This window comes from Populus trichocarpa, chromosome 12 (genome assembly GCF_000002775.5).
Source record: "Populus trichocarpa isolate Nisqually-1 chromosome 12, P.trichocarpa_v4.1, whole genome shotgun sequence".
Classification (NCBI taxonomy): domain Eukaryota; kingdom Viridiplantae; phylum Streptophyta; class Magnoliopsida; order Malpighiales; family Salicaceae; genus Populus; species Populus trichocarpa.
In genome coordinates, this window is record NC_037296.2 from 763,366 (window position 1) to 788,567 (window position 25,202).

The following is a 25,202-nucleotide window of genomic DNA, read 5'->3' on the forward strand; positions in this document are numbered from 1 at the left end:
TTAAAGTCTCGTTGATCTCGAGGAAATCCCTCCATATTTCTAAAGATAGCAAAAGAATACTATGAGAATGTTGAACTCCTAAATTAAAGTGGTGGAAGAAGACAAATTTTGCAGCAACTATTCTGGCATATGGCAAACTAATTACAATTGATCAACTTTCCCTATCGTCAAGGCATCAAGTGGAGAACATGGCAAAGAAGAATAAAAAAGGAAGCGTTGCCAATGGCTACCACACAAAATTTTGTTAGATACTTGCAAAAAACAGAAGGACGTATTGCATAGGAGCAAATGACCAGGAAAATTGGTCCGATATCTATTTTACAATCATATAAAAAGTCTGGCAAACATAGCTAAATACTAGTATTGGTTAACATCACTTTAAGAATCATTACCACACAAAGCCATCAGCTTCAGGTGTGCTAATTTATGAACTGCCAAGGAAGTGTGCCAATGCCTTGTCGGCGTCATTGTCATACGTTAGTAAAGCTTCAGCTACACTACTAGAAGAAAATCCCATTTCTCGTAGAAGGGTGTAGCCATTGACAAATTCCTGGACCTGGAGGAAAGAAACATAAAGGTCATCGTTCATTTCAACTACTTGAAAAGAAAATGCTCTAATTTGCATTGAAGCAATGGCAAAATACCGTGTTCTTTGTTCTTCAAATGTAATCCTACTAATTGGATTAGTTTCAAATGGTGGATAATCGCAAGAAAGGAAAGGTAAATGCCATGACTATAACAGCCACCCACATACACAGGCACAGGAGTATATAATCCCAAGATAGAAATGAGAGGGGAGAACAATTACCATGACCAGACCCACACACATGGACAACTCACTGTACACTATACCCTCAAAGAAGTAAGAAACGACTACTGACACCATACCAACCATCAGAATCACCTAGCATCTTGACATTTAAAAAAAAAAACAAGAAAGCACCTTAGTTGGATTATCTCCATAGTTTGCAACTGCAAGAGGAACAGCATCTCGACTGAGTCCCGATGCAATATATTTTCTCTCTACAGGATCTGCGGTCGGACCCTGCATTATCAACAATGTTCATTTCATAACTCAACAACTGAGAACCTTTGTCATTGACTAATTAAACCTACACATACATATCCCAAAATCATTTAAAAAAAAAAAACTAGCATGCAATTATCATTACATTTCAATAAGGATATGATATTTATTGTCTATACCAATCAATTTATCCAGACTAATCTAATCACATATAACAGCAGAGTTCACTGCACCAATCAATTTAATTGATCTGGTCTTTATACTGTCCCTCCTACTTCATTCACAAAAACTGATTACAAAATCACAACGTTCTCAAATTATACATCTCAACTCCAAATATACTCAAATCCACTCGATCAAATGTGAGTAAGAAAATGTCAGCCACTAGGATAGTATTTAAGCAAGTACCAAAACTATGAACACCTCCAACACAAATAAAATTACCAGTGAAGAAGTTGATTCTATTGGTTTCAGAAGGCAGATCTTCGAACAAGGAGAGGAGAAACAAGAATTGGAGGACTTGGCACAGTATACACGGAGAAAACAGGCATCAATTCCAAGGAGGTAGGAGAGTAGCATGGATTGCGATATAGAGAGGCTTCAAATTAGCCATCTCCTTATACACCCATACTCCTCCTCCTGATTTTCTTCTACTAACACCCAATCCAGCGAATCTCAAAATCTCAATCACCATTCTCTACAACTCCCTTATTTTTAAGTTACATAACCCTACTTCATCATTAATCATTACATAAAACAAACAATTATAACAATCAATTCCACTGCAACGACAAATCATAGGAATTTCTCCAATGAAAAAATTATGAAGCACATTTACCGTTGAAGGAGTCGATTCTAACGGTTTAGAAGGCAGATTTTCCAAGCCAAGCAACCTACTCCAATTCACGCTGCCCTTCTCCGCTTCCGCTATAATCTGCCTCTCAAGCTCAAAATCAAACTGAACACTACTCCGCGGAATCTCTCCTATTTGCGGCGTCAGTTGTGGCTATAAAACAAAACAGATTAATTAATAATCACAATCATTATCAAATAACAGATTAATTAAGAATATGATTTTAAATACAAATCATACCGGAGGGGTGATGCGGTACTCCGGTTTTATCATAACGCGAATCCCTAATCCTGCTGAAACCGACCAATAAAAAATAAATCAAATTTAGAATTAATCGATTGATTAAAGTAATCACGTAAATTTACTTACAGGAAGGAGAGGAGGAGGAGGGTTGGGGGAAGGAGTGGTGGCGGGATACGGGAGGGATTGCGGGGTGCGCGGGTTGACTGACTCTTGGATAGAGAGAAGGTCCGTACATAGGATGGGTAGGTGGTGGTGCTGTTGTTAATGGCGTGGATGATCTGTACATCGGGGATTGGGTGTCGTACGGTGAGCTTGTTCTGTTTCTAAAATCGTACTCCATTGTTGAGAGAGGGAGAGACGAAGAAAAGAAAGTTGTTGTTAGTTGTTTGGAAACTGAGGAGGAGGAGGATAACGTGTTTCAGGTTTGTTTGTTTTGGAAGTTTAGACTATTCTAATGACGATTTGGGATTTAAGGTTTTTTTTTAAAAACAACGAAGTTTATTGGATTTGAGCTTCCTATGGGATCTAACCATTAAATTAAATTAAAATTAAAAAAAAATTAATATTTTACTTTGCTGTTCAGCAAGACAAATATTATATTAAATTAGTGAAATGATAATTTTTATTTTCTCAAATAAAATTATCTAACTAGTTATTGGAGATAAAAAGAATTTTTTTATATAATTTATTTGTCATTATCATATTAATGGAGAAAAATTGGTTTTTTTAGAACAAATCGGTTTTTTTTTATGTTTTAGAATAAAAAATTTAAAACTAGAATCAAGGGTTTTTTGGTCTTTTAATATTTGATGGCATAGTGAAAAGACTACATTACTCTTAAAAGCAAAAAAAAAATTGATGTTCATGGATTTATGAATACTTTCATCATTGTTTTTTTTAGTTATTATCAATTTGAATGGGGAGTAATTTAGTATTTTAACAAATATAAATATAATTAAAAAACTTTATTGGCGTGTGTGTTGATTCAGAGGCCTCCACTGTAAACCTCGGGATATAATTAATAATAATAATATAAAAATTTGGGATGAAATGAAATGAAATAAGAAAAAGAAGAAGAAATAGTTAATAAGATATAAAAAAGATAAGTTATGGCCGAAACTGTCTAGTTTTTCAGTACGGAAAATGGTGTAGCCATTTTGAGAAATGGCTAGAGCAATTTAAAAATAAAGAACATAAAAATACAACTTGAATTAATTTGTCAAACTCATGATCTGGGATCTTCAAAACGAGATAACCTCATGGAAAGAAAAAAAAATTGACTTGATTTAACCTAGATTAATCCGTCAAATTTGTAACTTTGATCATGAGATTGAGATAACCCCTTAAAGAGCAAATCAAAACAAAATATAAAACTCAATACTCAATCACCATTGTTGACCCAATTTTGAAAGATGATATTTGTAAAAATTTTAATTAAAAAAATGACATAAAAAATGAGTCAAGTTAACCCGGGTTAACCAATTAAACATTATCATCAGGTCATGAGAGCGAGATAACATAATAAAAAACAAATTGAAACAAATCATGAAGTCTAATTTCCAATCAAACACAATATTAAATGATGAATTTGGGGAAAAAAGTCGGTTAAAAAAATTGAGTTAATTGGGTTAACTTGCTAAACTCATGATCCGGGTCATGAGACAGGGACAATCTAATAAAAAACAAATTCATTGTTAAGGGACTAATGATCTAGTTCATGAGATCGAGATAATCCTTAGAAAAAAATAAAAAATTAATCAATTTAATCGGGGTTAAAATGCCAAAACTCGCAACCTTGATCGTGAGACCAAGATATATCCATAGAAAGTAAATCAAAACATATTATGAAGCTCAATTCTTAACCAACCCAATATTGAATGATGAAATTGAAAAAAAAAATCAATTAAAAAAATAACACAAAAAACAACTCGAGTAAACTTGGGTTAATTCATTAAGCACTATTCCCGAATCATAAGACCAAAATAACATAATTGAAAATAAGCAAAACAAATCATGAAATCTAATTTTCAATCAACTCAATATTAAAAAAAAAAAATTAATGAAAAAAACTTAGTCAACTAGGTTAATTCACTAAACTTATAATTTATATGATAACTCATTAAAAAAAACAAATTTACGACTTAAGAATAAAAATAAAAAATATTGATTAAAAAATATAAAAAAAAAAAGAAGAAAAAAGCGCTTTATAAAAAAAAGGTACAGTGAAACCCTCCTTTTTAATTTATAAATAAGCGATTTACTAGTTACTACAACATAAGGCTAACTTTCTAGGCATATTTACATCAAGGCACGGGGATATCAACATCAAGCTACCACTACATTTCTTTAATACACAAAAGATAAACACTAATGAGTAAAGATCTAAAACCAGGGGCTAACTTTCTGAGCTTGATTACAAGGCTTTCTGAGAAAATGGCACGACGGACTTTGCATAATCACAAACCAAAAAGGTGGTCGTTGGAACCGAATATGGCAGCATTGAATCTCGTGTTCAAATCACTGCCATCCAAAGCAGAACCAAAGCGATCAAGCCATTGAGTTGGACTCGGGTTATCACTCTCCTCGACCCACTCTGAAGTCATATCAATGTCATCGTATTGAATAGGATCGGCTTCTAAAGGTTTTGTTCTCATTTGTCTTGTTAACTTGAGATTGTAGTTTATGTAGGCAAGGTCATTCAATGTTTCTTTGTCAATCTTATTGCGTTTCTCAGAGTGAATTTGCTGAAATGTGCTCCAATGTTTCTCGAAAGTAAACGTGCTGCAAACCTGACTCAGTATTCTGATGGCAACTCGTTGCAACACGGGTGCAGAGTCACCAAATTGTTCCCACCAAAGCCCTGCAATATGTCAACATTAAAAGTTAGTTTTGATAATTCAACAAATGAAGTTATGGACATATACCAAAATAATACTTTCACAAGCGTAAGATCATAGGCAAAAGACAAGTAAACAGAGACTCAAACCCTGCATGCCAACTCAGTTAAGACAGTAAAAACAGAAACCTATCTGCATGGCATAAAATCACAATTCAAAGGATGTTATTGCCATTTCCCATGTATAAAAGGGTGTTTCTGGATGTCCAGTTGTCTGCATAAGCATGCATGAAGCTGCAAAGTTCCAGGATATGCAAATGACACTTGAAACTGAAACAAAAAATATGATGAATGTTTGTGTGAAGCATAACCAAAGTCGAATGTGAAAAGCGTCCACAATGTAAGTTCTGCTTCTCTTAGATCAACATCTTAATAGCCATTCCAGAAGTTGTGGCAGTTAACCTAAAACCTAACTTTTTTTCTTGTTTTTGAGATTTGAGGATTTTAGTTCATCTAAAGACTGATAGAAGTTAGAAAATAACAACAAATCCTAGAAGCTCCCAACCAGAAGCAGCTCAAAGCTGATCTGGATGTGAGGATTTTCCACCTTGTATTCAGTTTCTCTGCGTTGTCGGCATGAATGTTCTATGACAATGATGGACCACAAGGGGGCAAATGTGGTTGCTATATACAATGCTATATTCTCCTCAAATTAGTATATACCAGTGGTATGCCACAACATGCAGTTTGCAAACAACATCAGACAAAGCTCATACTGGCACACTCGTGCATATGCAGACATTCATACACATCATGTACAGAGACATACCAGGTGCAACTGTATCTCGTGCCTCCATAGCTAGACTACAACCAAACATTCCACTTGCCCTCGTGAAAATAAAAATCTGATTGGTGATGTCACGTCTCATATCAGGTGTAGGAAGTAGCTTCTCTATAACCTTGAAGAAGTCTTCTTTAATAGATACAAGGAATTTAATTTCTGGATTATACTGGACGCTGGGGTTCAAGAATGCAGCTGCTGAATGTAAAGGTGAATGGAGTTGACCCCCCCACTTTCTGTCTACTATGTCTAAAAAGGTCTTGCATTTGCTTTCATCCATTATGTAGTAAGTCCTAATCGATTCCTTGGCCCTGGTCATTAACTCGTAGATAGAACCCACAGCAGGTTTACCACCTGATACTTCCCTCATCACTTTGAGAAAAGGCTCGGATATAGCCACACTTTCTTCCACTGCCCTCCAGAAATCCCCATCCTCAATGATAGCAATACAAGCTATGTTTTTTGGATTATTTGCATACGAGGAATTCATAGAAAACTCAGGGCTGTTGAGCATTTGCTTCAATCTTGACCTCTGCTTCAGCATCGATTGCAATGAGAGGAAATTCGACACAGGCTTCGTGATACCAGTCTTGATTAGTTCCTGCCCTCCGGTAAACTTTTTCATCAGATCGAGTATTGAGACACTATTGTATATAACCTTTGATATGGTTTGTGCTTGTAAGATGCATTTGTTCACCCAATCTACTTTAGAGAACTCCTCCAAGATCAAATTCAAGCATTGAGAAGCACAAGGAGACACAAAAATGGTTCCATAATTCTGAAGAATGTGGTTAGCAATACCCGTATAGTTGAAACTACTATCCATAATTATCTGCACAACATTTTCAGCACCAAAGTCTTGAATAACAGAATCAAATAAATCAGCAAGGCATTTGGTGTTCTTAAAGATAGACGATGCATCTACAGACTTGTGGAAAAACGTCCTGGAGGGAGAGGAAACTAAGAAGTTGATCAAAGCTCTAGACTTGTTATCCGTCCATGTGTCAGCAATGATAGTACAACCAGTGGTCGCCCACTCTTTCTCGGCATCCTTCGTTTGCAAACTAACTTCAGACTTGATCCTTTCCAACCACGTAGTCCTCAACATATCAGCCGAAGGCCCTGTAAATCCCGCACCACATTTCCCAATTGCATCAACCATTAGCTGATACGACGGAGAACGAGCAACACTAAAATCCAACTTATTCTCAAAAAAGAAGAGAGCAATGTTTTTTTCAGCATTCTCTTGGCTGCTTAGAGGTGGCACTGCCATTGGCATTGGCATCACAGTAGGGTAAACTTTCGCCACCACCGGAGTTGGAGCTGTTGCTTCGACGGTCAAAAGACTTCGACTCGAAGTAACATTTACCGTAGATTTACCCTCCACAACCTTCTGCTTCTTGGCATTGCCAGTTTCTTTAACATCATCCTTGGATGCTATTATAGCTCTTACCCTATCACTAACATCATCCCTCACTTTGCTACACGGATTCACACCTTTACTCGGAAGTCTAGACAAATGATGCTTTAATCTACTAATCCCACCATTCAAAATCCTTAAACAAAATTTACATTTCACCTTGTTTCCATCTAATTTCTCAGCATATTCCCAGCAAACATCTTTTTCTCGAACCACTACCAATCATTAATTAATTAACATAAAACTAATCAGCACATTTTACTTAATAAAATTAAACTACAAGATTTATAGGAATAATAATAAGGTTTAACTTACTGATTAATTATAAAATGTTTCCGAGCCCAGCACAACCGATTAAATAGAAAATGTTTCCGAGTCCAGCACGCCCACCTAGAGAGAAAGAGAGAGAAATTTTTTTAAAAATAAAATTTATATCAGCATTGGCTTGAATGATAACTGAAGTACCAATGCAATTAAGAGTAACGAATTAATCAAGGAATTCAAATCCATCAACAATACAAAGAAATGCATCAAATATTTGGATTAATATTCATCTTTCAATGCTCAACTTGTCTTCTAATTGATTAAAGTTCCTATTGGAAATCGGCTTTAATTTACACTTTTTTTTCTTTTTACAATAAATGATTTTCCATTAAAGGAAAAAAATTAAAGTGAAGTAGGATATCAGATTTTCCCTCATTTTCCGAGTAACCAAACAGAGTATTGAGTGAGGAAATCTTTTTTAAAGTTTTGAAACGAAAATTAATTTTAAATTAAAAAAGGGGGGGAGGGTAAAGAAATGAAGAAGAGAGATAAAGCGAGAAATAAGAGGGGGCTTACAGAGAGAGAAGGGGGAGAGGCGAGTCGACGGAGAGATAAACGGAGGTTGCAGAGTTGGGATGTTTCTCTTTTCTTTTTTATTTATCGCGCGATATTTTGGACTTTGGTGATAGTACTTAGGGTTTTATCAAGCTTTATTTTTCGCTTTCTCTCTCTGGTCTTTCTCTTTCCAGTGGCTTGCTGGTTTATCCTCTCTTTTCTCGTTTTACTTGATTTTTTCTGATGGTGCCTTTTTATTTTCCATTTTAGGCCTTTTTGTTCCTTTTAGGCGATATATCGTCGATACTGTGAACCACTCCTATCTTGACACGTCAGTAAAAATTTAAAGTTAAAGCCGAAAACGACGCCGTTTCCTAAAATGGCTAGGAATAATAAAAAATTTGTAACGCTGGAAGCCACTCTTTTTATCAGAGCCTGGTTTCGATCCAGGGACCTGTGGGTTATGGGCCCACCACGCTTCCGCTGCGCCACTCTGATTTGTTGAACACATGCTCATCCAAATATTATATATCCTACTCATACTAAACCATTCCACTTCAATGTGGCCCCCATCCAAGACTGTTTGCATGTCAGGTAGAGAGAAGGGCTCAGACCTGAAGCAGAAAGCCACGAAAGGAATGATTATCCTACAATCCTTAAATTCGTCCCTATCTCCTTGTTGCATCCGGCCATATGACCCTGGTATAATGTTTGTTTTTATGGTAAAATTATATTTTTTTATTTTTTAAAATTTTTTTTTATGTGTTTAGATTTTTTTGATGTGTTGATGTTAAAATTAAATTTTAAAAAATAAAAATATATATTATTTTAATATATTTCAAAATAATATATATTCTAATCATACTAAACCATTCCACTTCAATTTGATCCCCGTCGACCAAGACTATGTGTGCAGGTCAGGTAGAGAGAAGGGCACAGACCAGAAAGCCACAAAAGGAATGATATCTTACAATCCTTAAATTTGTCACTATCTCGTTGTTGCACCCGGCCATTCGATGATTATTAGTGTAGTTTTTGTTTTTGCGGACAAATTATGTTTTTGAGATTTTTTATTTAATTAATATTTTTATATTTAAATTGTTTTGATATGTTGATATTAAAATTCAATTTAAAATAAATATTATTTTAATATATTTTTAAATAAAAAAATTAAAAAAAATAATTGTTATCGTAATACCAAAAACTAACCTGGGATAATACTATTATTGATTCCTTAATCTTTTGAATATGAAATATGTTTTTTTCATCACAAAGTGGAAAAGAGATGTTAGGCAATCAGAATCAAAGTTCATGTCCAAGCCTGTCGGATCTTTCTATTGACTTTTAACTAATTTATTTTGATTCCCTCCATTTTCAATCTCCTCCTTGCCCTAGCCCTCGTGTTCTCTTCTATTTGTCATCGCAAGCCTCATGCTGCAGGCAGGCACAGGAGAAAGAGAAGTTGACCCAGATAAACTATATATATATATATATATTAATGAGAAGCTAGCCATATTCTAAGACTTTATTGATGGAAGATCTCATTTCTTGATGATTATTACAGAGTGTCAATCTTTCTTCAGATTATAATATATAATCATGAAAAATTTAAATAAGAAACAAAATTAGATATCGATCCATGAAAACTATATCTAAATTTATTTAATATTTATTTATTTATTATTTATAGATAACAATTAATTAGGGAGAGAGAACAAGTCAAGGGTGTTGTGGTATAATAATTAAACATTGTCAAGCATAATTATGTCACTCTTGTCTCTGTGGTAAGCAAGGCACTTATTAGGTCAATATTCTTCATGCATGCTGTAATACTATATATTATTCTAATATCTTAGAGCACCTATCTCATTAGAAAATATAATTTTCTCATCATGTCAGCAATTTACGTCTCGAAAAAGTCAATTCTTATTTATTGAATATTCTACGTCTTCTTCTTCTTATTCTTATTCTGCAAGAAGAGGATATGTATCAATTTCAGATGACTGAAATTCGAATTAGCGATACCAGCAATTTGTTATTAGGAATGAGTAAAAAAATCAAAAAAATTGATTAAATCGAAAAAATCAGAAAAAAATAACTGAAAAAACCGAATCTTGAAAAAAAACTGACTAAAATTTTAAAAAAACTGACCGGTTCGGTTCAGTTTTGGTTTTATAAGCCCGAAACCAAAAAAAATCGAACCGAACTGAACCCAAACAAAAAAAACCGGAAAAAACCGAGCCAAAACAGAGCTAAACCAAAAAAACCAAGCCAAACCAAAAAAACTGAGCCAAACCGGTTTTTATCCAAAAAAATCGAATCGAACCGAAACCAGTCGGTTTGAACCAGTTTCAGTTTTTTTAAAAAAATTTCGATTTGGTTACTTTTTTTTAATAAAAACCGAACCGAACCTAAAAACGAACACCCCTACCTCTCATCAACAAACATCAAATTACAGAAAGTCAAATATTCATAAATCTTTTATTTGCAACTTGAATTATTAATTAGTTTCTTTTATCAAATTATTGAAATAATTAAACTCAGTTTTAGTACGTGAATAATAAGTTTATAAAGACAAAGAACCATAAAATAATAATATTTTTTTCCAAAGCAACTCACACATATTATCAATGGCTATTTAGTATGTTTTGTTTTCCCTTTATTTTTTTAAATTAATTTTGGATTTAAGATAGAATTCCAACTTGAATTATCATCATTCTTTACACAAGCAAAAAAATTTATTTTACTTTCTTTAGTTTTCAGCTTTTTTTTGATATATTTTCTTATATGGAGTAACAACGATGAAATTTGGGTAAGAAGTGAATGTTTTTTTTTTTTTAATTGTAACTTGGCTTTTAAATTGTTTTTACTTGAAATACTCTACACTATTATATATACAAAAAAACAAAGTTTCATCGTAAAAGAATGGAAAAGTAGGGATGATTATTTTTTGTTCGGTTTAGTTTTTATAAAAAAAAGACCTATTTTGGTTCCGTTTTTTAGGATAAAAACCAGTTCAAACCGGTTTGGTTTGGTTTTTTCGGTTTGACTCGGTTTTTGCCGGTTTGGCTTGATTTTTTTTTATTCGGTTCGGTTTGGCTTTTTCGGTTTTAAGCTTATAAAACCGAAACCAAACCGGCTAATTTTTTTAAAATTTTAATCGATTTAATTAATTCTTTTTTTACAATTCGATTTTTTCAATTATTTCATTTTAATTTTTTCAGTTTTCTTTATTTTTTTTAGTTTTTTCCACACTCCCAGAAAGAAGAGCAGCTCTGACGTCGGTCTCGGTGCCTGCCCACATGGATCTCTACAGTAAGGTCTGGAAAGCCAAGACAGCAAGGCGTGGTTTGGTGGTAGAGAAATAAATTGCAAGTGGGAGCCATTATGTTGAATACTGTCATGTCTCGATCCAACTGCCACCATTGATTGGTGCTTCTTCTCCTTCGTTGATCAACGTCAAGACAACGACTTCCAAAAAATCAACATTCAGTTTTTACGACTCCACGCCGGCAGCATACATTATTTTTAATCCCATGTGATAGATGCCCTAAAAATAAACAAGGAAATTATTTTCCACAATGTTTGTATTATAGACAGTTTCATGTCAAACCTTTAGTTTTCATAGCTGGGAGTTTTAGAGGTTGATGACAAAAATTGGATTTTCTGCAAAAACAATTTTTTTTAAAAAAGATTTTAGAGATCCTGTAATAATTAAGCAAATGAGTTTATTATAAAGATATGCAGTAAATGAACATTAAATTCTAAAAATAAAAATATGTACTCTTTGTTTATGTTTAATGAATACTGAGAATAAATGAGCATTAAACATCATAACTTTCTTTTCTTTTCTTTTTAAGTGAGAGAAATACCCTTACAATCAACATTAATATTGATAGTTAATGTCTCTTTATACGACATTTAACATTAAGCATATCACGTGCTTCATGGAAGATGATGCTATGTTAGCTTGTATACAATATTAATGTCGATGAAATCATTCCTTATAATCAACAATAATATTGATTTGATGTAGTGATGGTTTTTAGAGGACTTTTTGACCTATTAAGGAGTATGGAGATGATGACTCTAGATTCTCATTTTGAGCACTTGTTCATGAAAAAACTTGGATTAAAGGGTGTTGGGTTTGACAAGGTGTCAAACTCATAGACACTTGGGCCTGTCGCATATATGAACCCAAGGGAATTAGATTTGATAAGGCACCAGATCCACAAGCGTTTGGACCTAGCACGTAGCCGAATCTAAAGAGATTAGGTCTAGTAAAGTGCTAGACCTTAGATGCTTGGGTCTGGTGCGCAGATAAGCCCGAGAGAGTTAGGTTTAGCAAGGTGCCAGCCCCATAGGCGCTTGAGCTTGACATGTACCCGAGTCCAAGAGGATTGACCCTGTCAAGGTGCCAAACCCACATGTGCTTGGGCTGATACATAGAGAAAAAGGAAGAGCGATATATATCTTTGTCTAACTTTTTTATTCTGAGTCCTTTGTTGATTTTTTTTTTATCTTGGTCCTTTTTGGTCATGAGTTTTTATAAAAAAATATCTTGTAGTATAGAGTATGTTGATCCATCACCTTAACACATTAAATATTATTTTGGTTTTTGTGTTATAATCTACAAGGCAACTCAAATTAACTTATACCCATAAAAAATGCATTATCTTTTCAAAAGATTGGTTCAATTGATAACAAGAATACTCAGGAGAGGAGAGGAGTCAAGTTTGTTTATCAAATTAAAAAAAAGGGGGGTAAAAGTTTAAATTTACTAGTTTTATGATAAAAACCTTGTAAATTAAGAAAATTTACAAGGTTGGATTACTTATTTAATTTAAAAACCTTAGGTTGGATTCTTATCATTAGTTTTTTTCTTATGTTGAATGTGTTATCAAAATTTCTGTACTTTCATTTGCATTTTCGTTAATTATATAAAAACTTATGGACTGAATGGTTAAAAACAATCTGTAACAATTCCAATTATCATCCAAATGAAATCTCATGGAGTTATGACATTTATGGATGGTTGATGCTAAAATTAATAAATACCCTCTTGTGACTTTAGCAATTCTATGGGTGCCTTGATTTGCTGATGCCTTGGGAGTTGGGAAGACATTAGTTTATAGCAAAGTAATACTAATCCTACGAGTGCCTTGATTAGATGCTGTGGACAGACAATAGGCGCCTGTGTGCATGAACTGTGATTTTCTCTCGGCGGTGACAACTTTGTCGGATTTTGCCACTGCAAGAACAAAGCTAATTAAGGTTGGAGCAGGTGGGAATCACACTTGATCCTATGAATAAGTTGTAACTTGTAAAGAGCTTTCGTAATATATATATATATATATATATATATATATATATATATATATATATATATATATATATATATATTACCATGGATGTCTAATCTAACTTATGTTTATTTCGACTAATTCTACAAGCTTTCAAGTTAACGACTAAGTAAGCATGCAGTGATCCTGAAAAGACTCGAATTCATAACCATTATGGAATAAACTTAAAGCCTGACCAATTAAACTATCCCTTAGAATTATTTTTTTATTTTTAAATTGGTTTAATGTAATGATATAAAAAATATAATTTTAATATAATTTTTTTTAAAAAAACAATTATTATCACAAAAACAAATAGTTATATACAAATTTATCACATGCCTCCCTTTAATTTTGACTCACTGACCTTACAACAACCGTTTGAGTGAAGACCATAGAAATGGTAGCAACCGAATTGGTTGCTTGACATTATTCTGAAATATTGAGGATTAAATTTTTATTGGTGATTGATGAGAATGGAATGGGATTTATGTTGGATCCCCAGCATACCCAATCCTTGTTTACAAAGATTTTTCGACTCCTTACCTTAGTAATATAGTTGCCAGACATAGTATGAGATTTAACTTGAAAAATATCCGAGTTATTGAGTCATGGGAGACTTGATATGCGTCTAACTTAAAAAAAAAAATGATTCCAGGTTTTTTTTAAAGAAAAATCTTGTATTTTAATCGATAAAGTTTGTCTGGATCAATCTGGTATGTTATCTAAATCTAACCAGGATATTGTCAAAATTGATTTAAATTATAATCTAGCTCGAATCAAACTCGGAACAAGGACTTTGAGTTTGTTTGTTATTATGTTTTAAAAATATTTTAAAAAATTTGATTTTTTTCTTTAATTTTTTTTATGTTTTCAGATCATTTTGATATACTAATGTCAAAAATAAATTAAAAAATATTATTTTGATATATTTTCAAACAAAAAACACTTTAAAAAGAAATCGTAATCACAATATCAAACCGGCTTTTTGTTGGGTAGGTAGTGTTTGTCATTGTAGTAACGTTTGCTTTTTAAATTGTTTTTTTTAACATGAAAATACATCAAAATAATATTTTTATTATTTTTAATATATACACATTAAAATAATTTCAAAACATAAAAAAAAACTTTATTTAAAAAAAAACAAATCATCCGGAAAACAAACTATGTCTTAATGCATGGAGTCAAGTCGACATGATGAGGCTATCCAAGAGTAGGAGGTGACCGTAACTTGAATATCACATGCACACCTCTTCTCTTACCAACCTATATATATATATAAGTGGGATAAAAGAGTTAATTTAATTCGAAGTCTTGTTTTTACCATCTAAAGAACCGAAACAAAGAAATAAAAACAGGCAGATAGATGTGATTAATTTATTGTTCATATTCTATGATCCAACCAAACGAGTCGATGGGATTATTGATAGGTAGCTCTGAAATTATCTATTTAATTTTGTATTTCAAAAATATTTTTGAAAAAATTTAAATTTATTTTATTTTTTTACTTCAAATTAATATTTTTTTGATGTTTTTGGATCATTTTGATGCGCTGATGTTAAAAATGATTTTTAAAAAATAAAAAAATAATTATTTTAATACATTTCCAAATAAAAAACGCTTTAAAAAAAAACCACAACCACACTTCCAAATAATAAAACCCATGTTTTATATTAAAAGCCATAAAAAGTCAAAGGTTGAGCGGTAATAATTTTAGACTCACGGGTGATCTTCTCTCATGGCAAGAAATGCTGCCTTGGACCCTCTTTTATTTATTAAAAAAAAAGAAGCATATAGTAAAAGTCCTTAAATATGACGCACCTCTCACCGCCCATTTAATTATTACAGCTTTGTTTATACATTTTCCATGGTCAGCAATTTCTTTCTTATAGGAAGAAGCATCCATGGCGGATATGGAGGAGAGGTGATGTATCCTTTGGCCCACAAGTTAGGTATATAATATTTAATCTACAAATATATAATACACAACTATATAATTAGATTAATACCATAGCAAGTAGTCCCCGAGCTGTTTTACAATTGATATGTAGATTTACTTTACATATAATTATTTAGGTTGATGGTTTGTATTTTTAAAATATTTTTTTTACAATTAATTATTTCTTTATTTTTGGGATTTTTATTAATATATATATATATATATATATATATATATATGTTTTTAGTAAGATTTTATTATATTGATAGATAGATATATACAAAAATAGGTCACATTCTATATATCCACATGGATCTATCACACACATTAAAAAAAACTCTATCTACCAAAAGCTAAGCTAGAATACCACAACATGGGAGGGAGGGAGGGAGGGAGAGAGAGTAACAGTATAGTAATGGTAGTGGTTGGGTACGGTTAGGTTAGGGTTATGAATTATTATTAGCATATAATGCATCCTTCTAATACGTTGTCTCTCTTTGTCTCCACATGCACCCTCCTGTTCGTGCGCATGGACTTTGCTTTCTCCATGATTATCTAATTAGTTTCTTGCATGTGATGCTGCTATCTCAAGCAAAAACAGCTCATATTCATCAATCTTCTCCATCATTAATAATCATCATCATTTATCATTGTCGTCTAGTACTTTTCCAACCTTTTCTTTCCTTCCCTTTGTCTGATTTCTCGAGAATGTACGTACCTGGTTCTGTGTCTTCTTCTTCTTCTGCTTCTTAACATTGAATGTTCATGGGGATTGTTAAGACTGTTTCACGGGAAAGATAGAGGGACTAGTAGCTAAGCTGTTGCTTGCGGATGTGGTGGATCTTTAGCTAAGTTTTGAAGTGTTCTTCATCCAATCAGTAAGTTTTGTTTCTTTAGAATTGAACCCTTTTGTATATCTTGCTTTCTTTCTGTTCTTAGCTCTTTGCTGCTGCCTGCTTGGTTTATGAGAAAAAGAAAATGAGGGAAAGCAAAAGAAAATGACAAGGAAAGTTGTGCTAGGCTCAAAATGTAATATTGCTCAAAGTATAGGATTCAGAATTTTGAAATCCTGTTCTATGTACTCACACTTTCTCAGTAACCAAAGATGTTCGGTAAAAGAGAGCTGCAAAAGTCAATAAAGAACCAACACAGTATCTGGTAGGTTTCCTAATCATGCTCTAGCAACTAATTTTGACTAAATGTGTCCTAATAGTTAAAGTCAGAGTTGTTAGTCATCCTTTTTCTAGATAACTTGTAAGAAATTCATCCACTTCATAATGAAAACAAGCATATCAGTTCCTGTTTCTAATTCTGATCCATCTTTAACTACATTCATGTAGATGTTCCAAGATTTGTGAAGAAACTTTGCTGTGCATCTGCAGATTTGTTCTACTGTTTGTTACTGAGAGAAAATGAACATGAAAAGAGGTCTGCTGTTCATTTTCTCAGCATTCCTCTTCTTTGGAGAAGTTCTCTTGTCAATCACTGCTGACCCAGTTGATGATAAACAAGCTTTATTGGATTTCCTTCACAATATTCTTCACTCTCACCCTGTCAATTGGCATGAGAATACTTCTGTGTGCAATAGCTGGACAGGTGTGTCCTGTAGCAATGATAACTCTAGAGTTACAGCCCTCAGGTTGCCTGGAGTCGGTTTTCGTGGCCCAATTCCACCCAACACTCTTAGTCGTTTGTCAGCAATTCAGATCCTAAGCCTCAGATCTAATGGTATATCAGGTTCTTTCCCTTATGATGAATTCTCCAAGCTCAGAAACTTAACTATCCTTTTTCTTCAATCCAACAACTTCTCTGGCCCATTGCCTTCAGATTTCTCAATTTGGAATTATCTCACTATTCTTAATCTTTCCAATAATGGCTTCAATGGGAGAATTCCACCTTCAATATCAAATTTGACTCACCTCACAGCTTTGAGCCTTGCTAACAACTCCCTTTCAGGCAATATTCCCGATATAAATGTTCCTAGTTTACAACATCTAGATTTAACCAACAATAATTTTACAGGAAGTTTGCCTAAGTCTCTTCAAAGATTTCCAAGTTCTGCATTTTCTGGTAACAATCTTTCATCAGAAAATGCCCTTCCTCCTGCTCTTCCAATTCATCCACCAAGTTCCCAACCATCAAAAAAATCCTCAAAATTAAGTGAACCTGCAATATTGGCGATTGCTATTGGTGGCTGTGTACTGGGATTTGTGGTTCTTGCTTTTATGATTGTTGTTTGCCACTCTAAGAAACGAAGGGAAGGTGGGTTAGCAACAAAGAACAAAGAGGTGTCTTTGAAGAAAACAGCTTCAAAGAGCCAAGAGCAGAACAACAGGCTATTCTTTTTCGAGCATTGTAGTCTTGCATTTGACTTGGAGGACTTGTTGAGAGCATCTGCAGAGGTTCTTGGTAAGGGAACGTTTGGGATAGCTTATAAGGCCGCACTCGAGGAGGCAACCACAGTGGTGGTGAAGAGGTTGAAGGAAGTGGCTGTGCCAAAAAAGGAGTTTGAGCAGCAAATGATTGCCGTTGGGAGTATTAGGCATGTGAATGTGTCTCCATTAAGGGCGTATTACTATTCCAAGGATGAGAGACTAATGGTCTATGATTTCTATGAAGAGGGCAGTGTGTCTGCAATGCTACATGGTATGTCAAAAACCTTTTCAGTGATACATTCTGTTATGCAGCTTTCAGGGATGTTGCTGACCATAGAAAATGAATCTTATACTTTGCAGTTAAGAGAGGGGAGGGCCATACTCCTATGGACTGGGAAACAAGGCTGAAAATTGCAATTGGTGCAGCAAGGGGCATTGCTCATATCCACACACAGAATGGTGGCAAACTTGTCCATGGAAACATAAAATCCTCAAACATTTTCCTCAATTCCCAAGGACATGGCTGCGTATCAGATATCGGTTTGGCATCATTGATGAGCCCAATGCCCCCGCCAGTAATGAGGGCTGCAGGCTATCGTGCCCCAGAAGTAACAGACACCAGGAAAGCAACCCATGCATCTGATGTCTACAGTTATGGGGTTTTTCTGCTTGAGCTTCTCACTGGAAAATCCCCCATGCATACCACAGGTGGTGATGAGGTTGTTCACTTGGTGAGGTGGGTGAATTCTGTGGTAAGAGAAGAGTGGACTGCTGAAGTATTTGATTTAGAGCTGTTAAGGTATCCTAATATTGAGGAGGAAATGGTGGAGATGCTACAGATAGGACTGTCTTGTGTAGTGAGGATGCCAGAGCAGAGACCCAAAATGCCTGATGTGGTGAAAATGGTGGAGGAAATTCGGCAAGTAAGTACCGAAAACCCACCATCCTCTGACAGTAAACTAGAAATTTCAGTTGCAACCCCATCACCACAAGCAGCTGAAGTAGGTTCTACCTCTTCTGTTCAATAGTGAGATTATTTCTTCCTGCTGTTAGCTGTTGTAATACAATTTTTGTCTTTAATTTTTTGAATTGGGCAGTTGGTTTGGGTTAATTGAGTTTATTTGCTGTATATCTTTAGATTTCTGTGACAAATTTTGTCATAAGTTAGTTTAACTACCCACTTCAAGCCTCCTACTGTAGGCGAAGACAAGTTGGGTTCTCTTCTGTTGTATTATTTAGTCAGGACTTCGATATTATGCCTACGAGTCTGTAGTTTTTGCAGCATAATGTAACTCGATCTCTCTCTGTATTTTGAAATGGATGGGTCCAGGATCAATGACTTGTGGCTCTACATTGGTGCCTTATGTGGCAAAACCTACCTAATCAATGGCATCGAGCCATATTAACTGCCCCTTTAAATATATTTACTCTCTTAATCTTCGGTCCTAGGCAGATTAATATAAGAAGAATACAAGACAAGTTTCCTTTTAAGAAACTAGTTATTGATGATTGACTGGTTGATCCGTTCGAGGGGGATTCAGTTATCGAGTCAATGACATGGCTATTAGGGCATGTTCATGCACTCAGCTGAGCATCACCACCTTCCGTTTGGCACTGCGGCAGCGGCAACGGTAAAAAAAAAAAGCTGAATTAAAGTGTTTGGTTAATCCAAACTTCACATTTTTTCACATGGATCCCACCTAATAACTGAGGTCGAACCTCAACGCATGAAAAGTAGGTTTTATCTGCTTCTCCTGCGTTCTTCTCCTGCGGTCCTGCCTACGTCTTCTCATGTGGAGAGTTAACTCTCCAATGTTTAGGTTTTATCTGCTTCTCCTGCGTTCTTCTCCTGCGGTCCTGTCTGCGTCTTCTCACGTGGAGAGTTAACTCTCCAATGTTAATGTGAATAGTGGAGACCAGACCCGGTCTAAAGTTATAAAAATATATTGAACCGGGTTTGACACAGTAATTTTTTTTTAATTGTATTTTATTTGAAAAACTAGTGTTTCACATTATCCAATAACACTATATAAATTAGAAGGAGATCGCTTGATGATGTAATATTTATAGAATTTGATCACAATCCCAAATTTATTTCTGATGATATTTTACCTGATGTTGCGCGCTTACGAAACCAATAAAACTGTAGATAGTTTAATGAAACAATATAAAATATTTTATATAAAGTATTATTTATTTCATGATGCAATAACAATAGTTAAATCTACAATATTTAAATTAAAAACAATCAATATATATATATATATATATATATATATATATATATTTTAATTATTTTATAACCTCAATTTTAAAAATAATTTTTTAACCAAACACATTAAATTACTTTTTACTCAACCTCAGATTCAACCAAACATATATTTTTCCAAATCAACCTCAACTAAAAATATTTTTTATAAAATAACTTTTTTCAAACTACAACCACAACAGCAACCACAATACCAAACACACTCAAGATCCGCCGGATGGCATTCAATTTTCAAGGGAAACTGGGATTGAAGTAGATGACAAGTTCAAAAGAACATCTCAAACTTCTGTTCTAAAATTGGGAAATCATAATACAACATGAACGGGGATTAAATGTTATATGACACCGACACTTGATGAACAGAATTCAGTGTTTGAAGTACCAATGTATATCGCAAATTATATTGCTTTTTAACATCCAAAATAATCTCATTTCATACAAATGAAACCATTTTCAAAAAGAAAAAATTATAGTTCATTTACTATAGAGATTACACAGAAAAAATCAACATAAAAAAAAATAGCAACCCTGATGCTGTGAGGATCCTCTCAACGCAATGGGCCAGTAACCTTCCCACTTTACAATGAACAGTGCGAATCTCCTGCATGGTTTATAAACATATAAGAACATTCGTGGACTGCTACTCACTTCCTTGTGATTCTGGTTTTTACACCACCTGAAATATGCATACAAAAAGATGTGAACAGAAGGCTTCACGAGCACAGGCAACTGATTTAACCAGATTACACTGTGATAGTGGTATAACTGTATGGCAGGTGTAATAGATGGAGCAGTCATCTTATAAAATCACAAACAGTTTTGAGATTATAGAAACTCGGACCTTCAACTTCCTCAAACTCAATTACTTTTACCAATTCAGCATCCGCATTGTACTCAAAGCTGCAAAAGTCAACAAATTTCAAAAGTGTCAGTTTGCAAGGAATGGGGAAAAGAACTAATTGGTAGCCTTCCTAACACTGGTCTTTAAGCAATATCATCTTTGAAGATATTTTATGACTTGCGTACACAATAAGACCAAAGCACTATCATCCACAGCATTATTAGTTGTTCTCTTCCTCTAATATAAGTCAGGATACCTTGCATCAGAAATCAATGGCATATGCATTGTATAGAAGCTAACACCAAAATTCCTACATGTTCAAGTGGAGTGTATCTATCATAACAAACCAAAATCTGGATGTAGCATGGATAAAAGGATCATATAATAACTATCCTTCAATAAAGTACCTATTTAGGATCATCCAAGAAAGCAAAGGAAAAGAAAAACATTGAATACTAATGCAAGAACAGTGAAAGATATAAGATATCAGTTCAATCATTTTACCTATTGGAAAAAGCCACCTCAAGTTCATAGTCAGAAGCGCTCCTGGTAGCTTCAACTAACACAGTAACTATTTCAGTCTTTCGAGTACTGGCCATAAGAAGATCATACTCTGTTGGAATAATAATTGCAAAGAAATTATCACTCAATTCACTCAAACATATCTTTTCTACAGCTGCCAGAGCTATCCGTCGTTTAAGAGCATTAATCTCTGGGTCAATAATGTAAATGGCAAAGTCAGTTATTAACAATATGCGTTGTTTCATCTTCCCTGAACCTGTGAATTTCAAAACTTTATCGGCAAAGAGGACCTGCTTGTCACCTGCAAAAATAAAAAAGAAGCAAGTTTAAAGATATATTAAGCAAGGAAGAGTATTTAAACCTTTATCAAATTAACAAGCTAAATCTTCCCTGAACTCTAAGACGATCTATGTAAACCACCATTTGCGTCTCAGATCATGAATGGAATTCTCCCATTTTAGTCTAAGCGGGCCAGGAGGTGCTACATGGAGGGGGGGATTGTTGTTTAAAGGACATTTCTCCATGTCAAATCATGAGCATGTTTCTTTTATTCCTGAATCAATGTGTACTACTTTGTCTTGGTTTCAGGGGGTTGAAGGATTTAAGTTTATCATAAATGCTAACACCATGCCTGTTTCAGGTCAGTGCACTGATCAGATGCAGCACCCTTAGCTGCCTATTCCTCCCCACCCTATTCAAACATAAATGAATTGTAATTTGGTACTGTCTCTAACCAATGGTATATTCTAACATTAAGGAAAACACAAATGCACACCATACTTACGACTATTTTCTAATTTTTTTCTATTATAAAAATATATAATGAAATATAAAGATTTCCATGAAAAAATGTTTATAAAAAAATCTCTTGGAAAAGGAGAATTTCAATAAACCCCAAAACTTGCAAGTTTTCACGTTATAAGCTGCAGGGAACAATTTTAACAATGAAAAAGTTAAGACCGTTCTTCAATCTAAGAATTTCCAACATTCGGAAAACATTCTTTCAAAGTTAACAAGACAATCCTGTTTCAACAAAATTTGTCACTATTTTGACACTTACAGACTACTTGCCTGCTTCTTCTTTTTTTTTTTTTTTTTATCTAAAGCAAAACCACGACCTGGTGTAGAAATTCAGCAATAATTTCAATTGAATTATTTCTCAAGCACCAATTCCTAGTATAGAAACCAAACAATAAAATTCAACATGGTTAATTTCTAAACTATACATATTTTGCGTTCTCTAACCATACAGAATCAGCAAGAAAAACAGAAAGACCAAAGCAAATTCAAAGCAAATAAAATAAAATTCAAAAAACACATGAAATAATCACAAACCCACATGCCATTTACAAAGCAAGATCTCTATAATCACTTTAAACAAACTAGTACCAAAAAATAATCAATACCCAGAAAACAATTATCATTAAAAAACAGAAAAATGCCCCGAAAAATTAAGAGAATTTGAAAGAGGCTGACTGACCTTGCTTCTGCAAAATCTTCATCAAATAAGAATGAGAAGGAACATCAAGATAATCCCCTTTAATATCTCTATGACGAGATGCTTTTCTTCGAACTTTAACACCCATGAATGGTTCTTGATCGTCACTCACATTGTTCTCTGTTGTTATTAATCGCGCTACTCCGTTGTTATTACTATCGTCTCCTTCTTCTCCATCGACACGTTCTTCTACGTTGTCGTATTTGGGGAGCTGTAAATCGGGGACTTGGACTCGCCGGTTGTATCGGTTCATGTTGTATCGGTGAGGTTTGGGGGATGGTGAGTGACGGTGGTGGCTAAGTTGGTCCGGGTTGATTGGTGGGCAGCATGTGCTTTTGGCCTTAATTTCACGCTAGCCAATGTCAATTATTGGTTGGGTTGGGTTTTTTATTAGGCCTTCTTAATAATAATAATAATAATAATAATAATAAGAGAGAATAAATAAATAAAAGGCCTTTTACATTTTAACTATTTTTTTAAAATAAAATATTTAGATGCACCCGGAGATATAGTTTAGATTTGCGGATGCGGCAATAAAAACGATTTCATAGTGTATATAAATAATGGTTATGATTATAATGCATTAACAATTCTTAATAATTTTTAATATTACATCATTGTTTAAAATAAAATTTTAAATATATATAATAATAGCATTTCTATTTATAGTTATTAAATTTCCCCCCTCATTAATTGTCTAAAAAAATTAAAAATCAAAATATAATTTTAATCAAGCTTTCAATTAAAATATTAACTCAATGATACTCGATTAATCTAATAGATTTTTTAATAGTCTAAACTTAATTAGATTATTATTATTTTTATTTTTTTTAAATAATATTATTTTAATAAAAACAAATAATCTACATTAATTTGATGATTTTTAAGTCAACCCATTTATCTAAACTCTTTTTTAAATTAATTTTTAACCATGTATAAATATAAAAAAATAAATTTGAAATAAAAAAATCTAAAATTTAATTTAAAATTACTTTATAATAATAATCATTATTACATGAATGATAACCTTTAAAATTTGGCTGGTTTTATTTAAGTCAATTTATAGTTTGATAAATATTTTATTCTACATCCAAGAGGTAATTTATCTTTTATTTTTAAAATGATTAAAAAAATAATTCTACAAAATTCATTGAGAAATAAAATTTAGTTCTTCATGTTATTTTATCATATTTCACATAAAAATAAATATTTTAATAAGAAAGTGTTTTATTTATATATCACATATTAATTGAAAATCAATCTATCTATCTATTTATTTTTATTCATGAGGAAATTGAGTAATTCAATTTTCATTTGGAAAAAAAAATTGCACTTTCCAAATATAAAATGATTACAAACTCATTACTCTTCGTTGTTTTTTAAGGAAATAAATGCCAGATGATGTCATATTACTGTCAACCAGTCATCAACTCATTAACGAGTTGATGAGTTGATAACCTGAGTCGAGCCAGCCGCGAAAGAGCTGGTCCAGCTACGCGTCTAGTGTGTGCTCCGTTGAAGCCGCCCTCGCCAAAGACCAAAGCTAACGACACGGCACGGGCAAGAATATTCAACTTCATCCAGAGAAAACGCTTAACGACGCCGTTATGGAGACAGGGAATTTCTATCCGCTGATTTTTCGCCCCTATCCATGCATTTTCAAACAGTAACAAATAACATTGACCACCACCACCAAATATTTGAAATAAAAGGAAACTACAGTTGAGTCCTTTAAGTATCATATAGTTTTCAAATAAGTCCTCAAACTGTAGATTCGTACCATTTTATAGTTTAATTTCTCAAATAATCATAGTTATTACCATAAGTCTTCTAAATATTTTAAGTATAATATTTTAATTAAGTTTTTCTAAACCAAACGTAATTAAAAACTAATCATCAATTTAATTACCAATGAATTGGGGTTAATTAGTAGGAACCATTTCTTTGATGACTGATATAAAACATTCCTAAAATTTAGAGCACCGACGTAGACCAACCATCCAAAAAAGAAGAAAAAAGCAAAGATTATATTATATATTACTTTCGGCGAAAAATACTAAAAGTAGAAGGCTTGCAAGGTAAAGGACAAAAAACGCGAAGCATAGAATGAGTGTTTGCTTCTATTTTTCTTTTAAATGTTTTTTTAAAATATTTTTAATTTTAAAAAATATTAAATTAATATTTTTTATAGTTTTAATGTATATATAAAAATAATTTTTTTTTATTTTAATATATTTTCGAACTTAAATTTATTTTAAAAACTATCTTTTAATATATTTAAATTAAAAGATAGTTAAATTAATTTTTTTATAGTTTTAACGGACAAAAAACGTGAAGCATAAATATTTTTTTATTTTAATATATTTAAATTATTATT

The 25,202-nt window shown here is 33.3% G+C and overlaps 4 protein-coding genes and 1 non-coding gene across 9 annotated transcripts; 1 reads left to right on the top strand and 4 right to left on the bottom strand.

Annotated features, from left to right (window-relative positions):
- Positions 1–249: 249 nt before the first annotated feature.
- On the bottom strand, positions 250–2,562 carry LOC7489802 (uncharacterized). Of its 2 annotated transcripts, none has more exons than XM_002318327.4 (5): positions 2,250–2,562; positions 2,121–2,173; positions 1,866–2,033; positions 944–1,045; positions 250–556 (listed from the first exon to the last, which is right to left on the bottom strand). In XM_002318327.4, the coding sequence occupies exons 1-5, from the start codon at positions 2,461–2,463 to the stop codon at positions 425–427; spliced, it is 669 nt and encodes a 222-aa protein (XP_002318363.1). In that variant the 5' UTR covers positions 2,464–2,562; the 3' UTR covers positions 250–424. The 2 variants fall into 2 exon arrangements, with proteins under 2 accessions (XP_002318363.1, XP_052301940.1); XM_052445980.1 differs by having other exon boundaries at positions 2,121–2,170; positions 2,250–2,398.
- Positions 2,563–4,341: 1,779 nt separating this feature from the next.
- LOC112323516 (uncharacterized) lies at positions 4,342–8,282 on the bottom strand. The gene is made up of 4 exons (XM_024581963.2): positions 8,061–8,282; positions 7,536–7,610; positions 5,789–7,435; positions 4,342–4,983 (listed from the first exon to the last, which is right to left on the bottom strand). Coding segments are annotated over exons 2-4 (2,052 nt in total). The 5' UTR covers positions 7,537–7,610; positions 8,061–8,282; the 3' UTR covers positions 4,342–4,579.
- A 183-nt stretch (positions 8,283–8,465) lies between these two features.
- Positions 8,466–8,537, bottom strand: TRNAM-CAU (transfer RNA methionine (anticodon CAU)). The gene has a single exon. It is a non-coding gene; the product is annotated as a tRNA-Met (tRNA).
- A 7,205-nt stretch (positions 8,538–15,742) lies between these two features.
- On the top strand, positions 15,743–19,012 carry LOC7489804 (probable inactive receptor kinase At4g23740). 4 transcript variants are annotated; one of them, XM_024582866.2, is made up of 4 exons: positions 15,743–16,198; positions 16,417–16,478; positions 16,703–17,966; positions 18,056–19,012. In XM_024582866.2, the coding sequence occupies exons 3-4, from the start codon at positions 16,733–16,735 to the stop codon at positions 18,721–18,723; spliced, it is 1,902 nt and encodes a 633-aa protein (XP_024438634.1). In that variant the 5' UTR covers positions 15,743–16,198; positions 16,417–16,478; positions 16,703–16,732; the 3' UTR covers positions 18,724–19,012. The 4 variants fall into 4 exon arrangements, with proteins under 4 accessions (XP_024438634.1, XP_024438632.1, XP_002317741.1 ...); XM_024582864.2 differs by having other exon boundaries at positions 15,744–16,198; positions 16,661–17,966; XM_002317705.4 differs by lacking the exon at positions 16,417–16,478 and having other exon boundaries at positions 15,744–16,198; positions 16,661–17,966.
- Positions 19,013–20,336: 1,324 nt separating this feature from the next.
- LOC7485211 (uncharacterized) lies at positions 20,337–23,194 on the bottom strand. The gene is made up of 4 exons (XM_002318329.4): positions 22,808–23,194; positions 21,310–21,628; positions 20,806–20,864; positions 20,337–20,640 (listed from the first exon to the last, which is right to left on the bottom strand). Exons 1-4 carry the CDS (start codon positions 23,076–23,078, stop codon positions 20,609–20,611), a joined length of 681 nt encoding a protein of 226 aa, XP_002318365.2. The 5' UTR covers positions 23,079–23,194; the 3' UTR covers positions 20,337–20,608.
- Between the last annotated feature and the right edge of the window lie 2,008 nt (positions 23,195–25,202).

Coding starts and splice junctions, on each gene's coding strand:
- LOC112323516 (XM_024581963.2), bottom strand. Junction 4,984..5,788: donor ACGAGATACAGTTGCACCTG/GTATGTCTCTGT, acceptor GACATATTGCAG/GGCTTTGGTGGGAACAATTT.
- LOC7489804 (XM_024582866.2), top strand. CDS start 16,733: ATGAACATGAAAAGAGGTCTGCTGTTCATTTTCTCAGCATTCCTCTTC. Junction 17,967..18,055: donor TGTGTCTGCAATGCTACATG/GTATGTCAAAAA, acceptor TATACTTTGCAG/TTAAGAGAGGGGAGGGCCAT.
- LOC7489802 (XM_002318327.4), bottom strand. CDS start 2,463: ATGGAGTACGATTTTAGAAACAGAACAAGCTCACCGTACGACACCCAA. Junction 2,174..2,249: donor CTCCTCCTCCTCTCCTTCCT/GTAAGTAAATTT, acceptor GGTCGGTTTCAG/CAGGATTAGGGATTCGCGTT. Junction 2,034..2,120: donor AGTACCGCATCACCCCTCCG/GTATGATTTGTA, acceptor TTTGTTTTATAG/CCACAACTGACGCCGCAAAT.
- LOC7485211 (XM_002318329.4), bottom strand. CDS start 23,078: ATGAACCGATACAACCGGCGAGTCCAAGTCCCCGATTTACAGCTCCCC. Junction 21,629..22,807: donor GAAGATTTTGCAGAAGCAAG/GTCAGTCAGCCT, acceptor TTATTTTTGCAG/GTGACAAGCAGGTCCTCTTT. Junction 20,865..21,309: donor GAGGTGGCTTTTTCCAATAG/GTAAAATGATTG, acceptor TGACTTTTGCAG/CTTTGAGTACAATGCGGATG.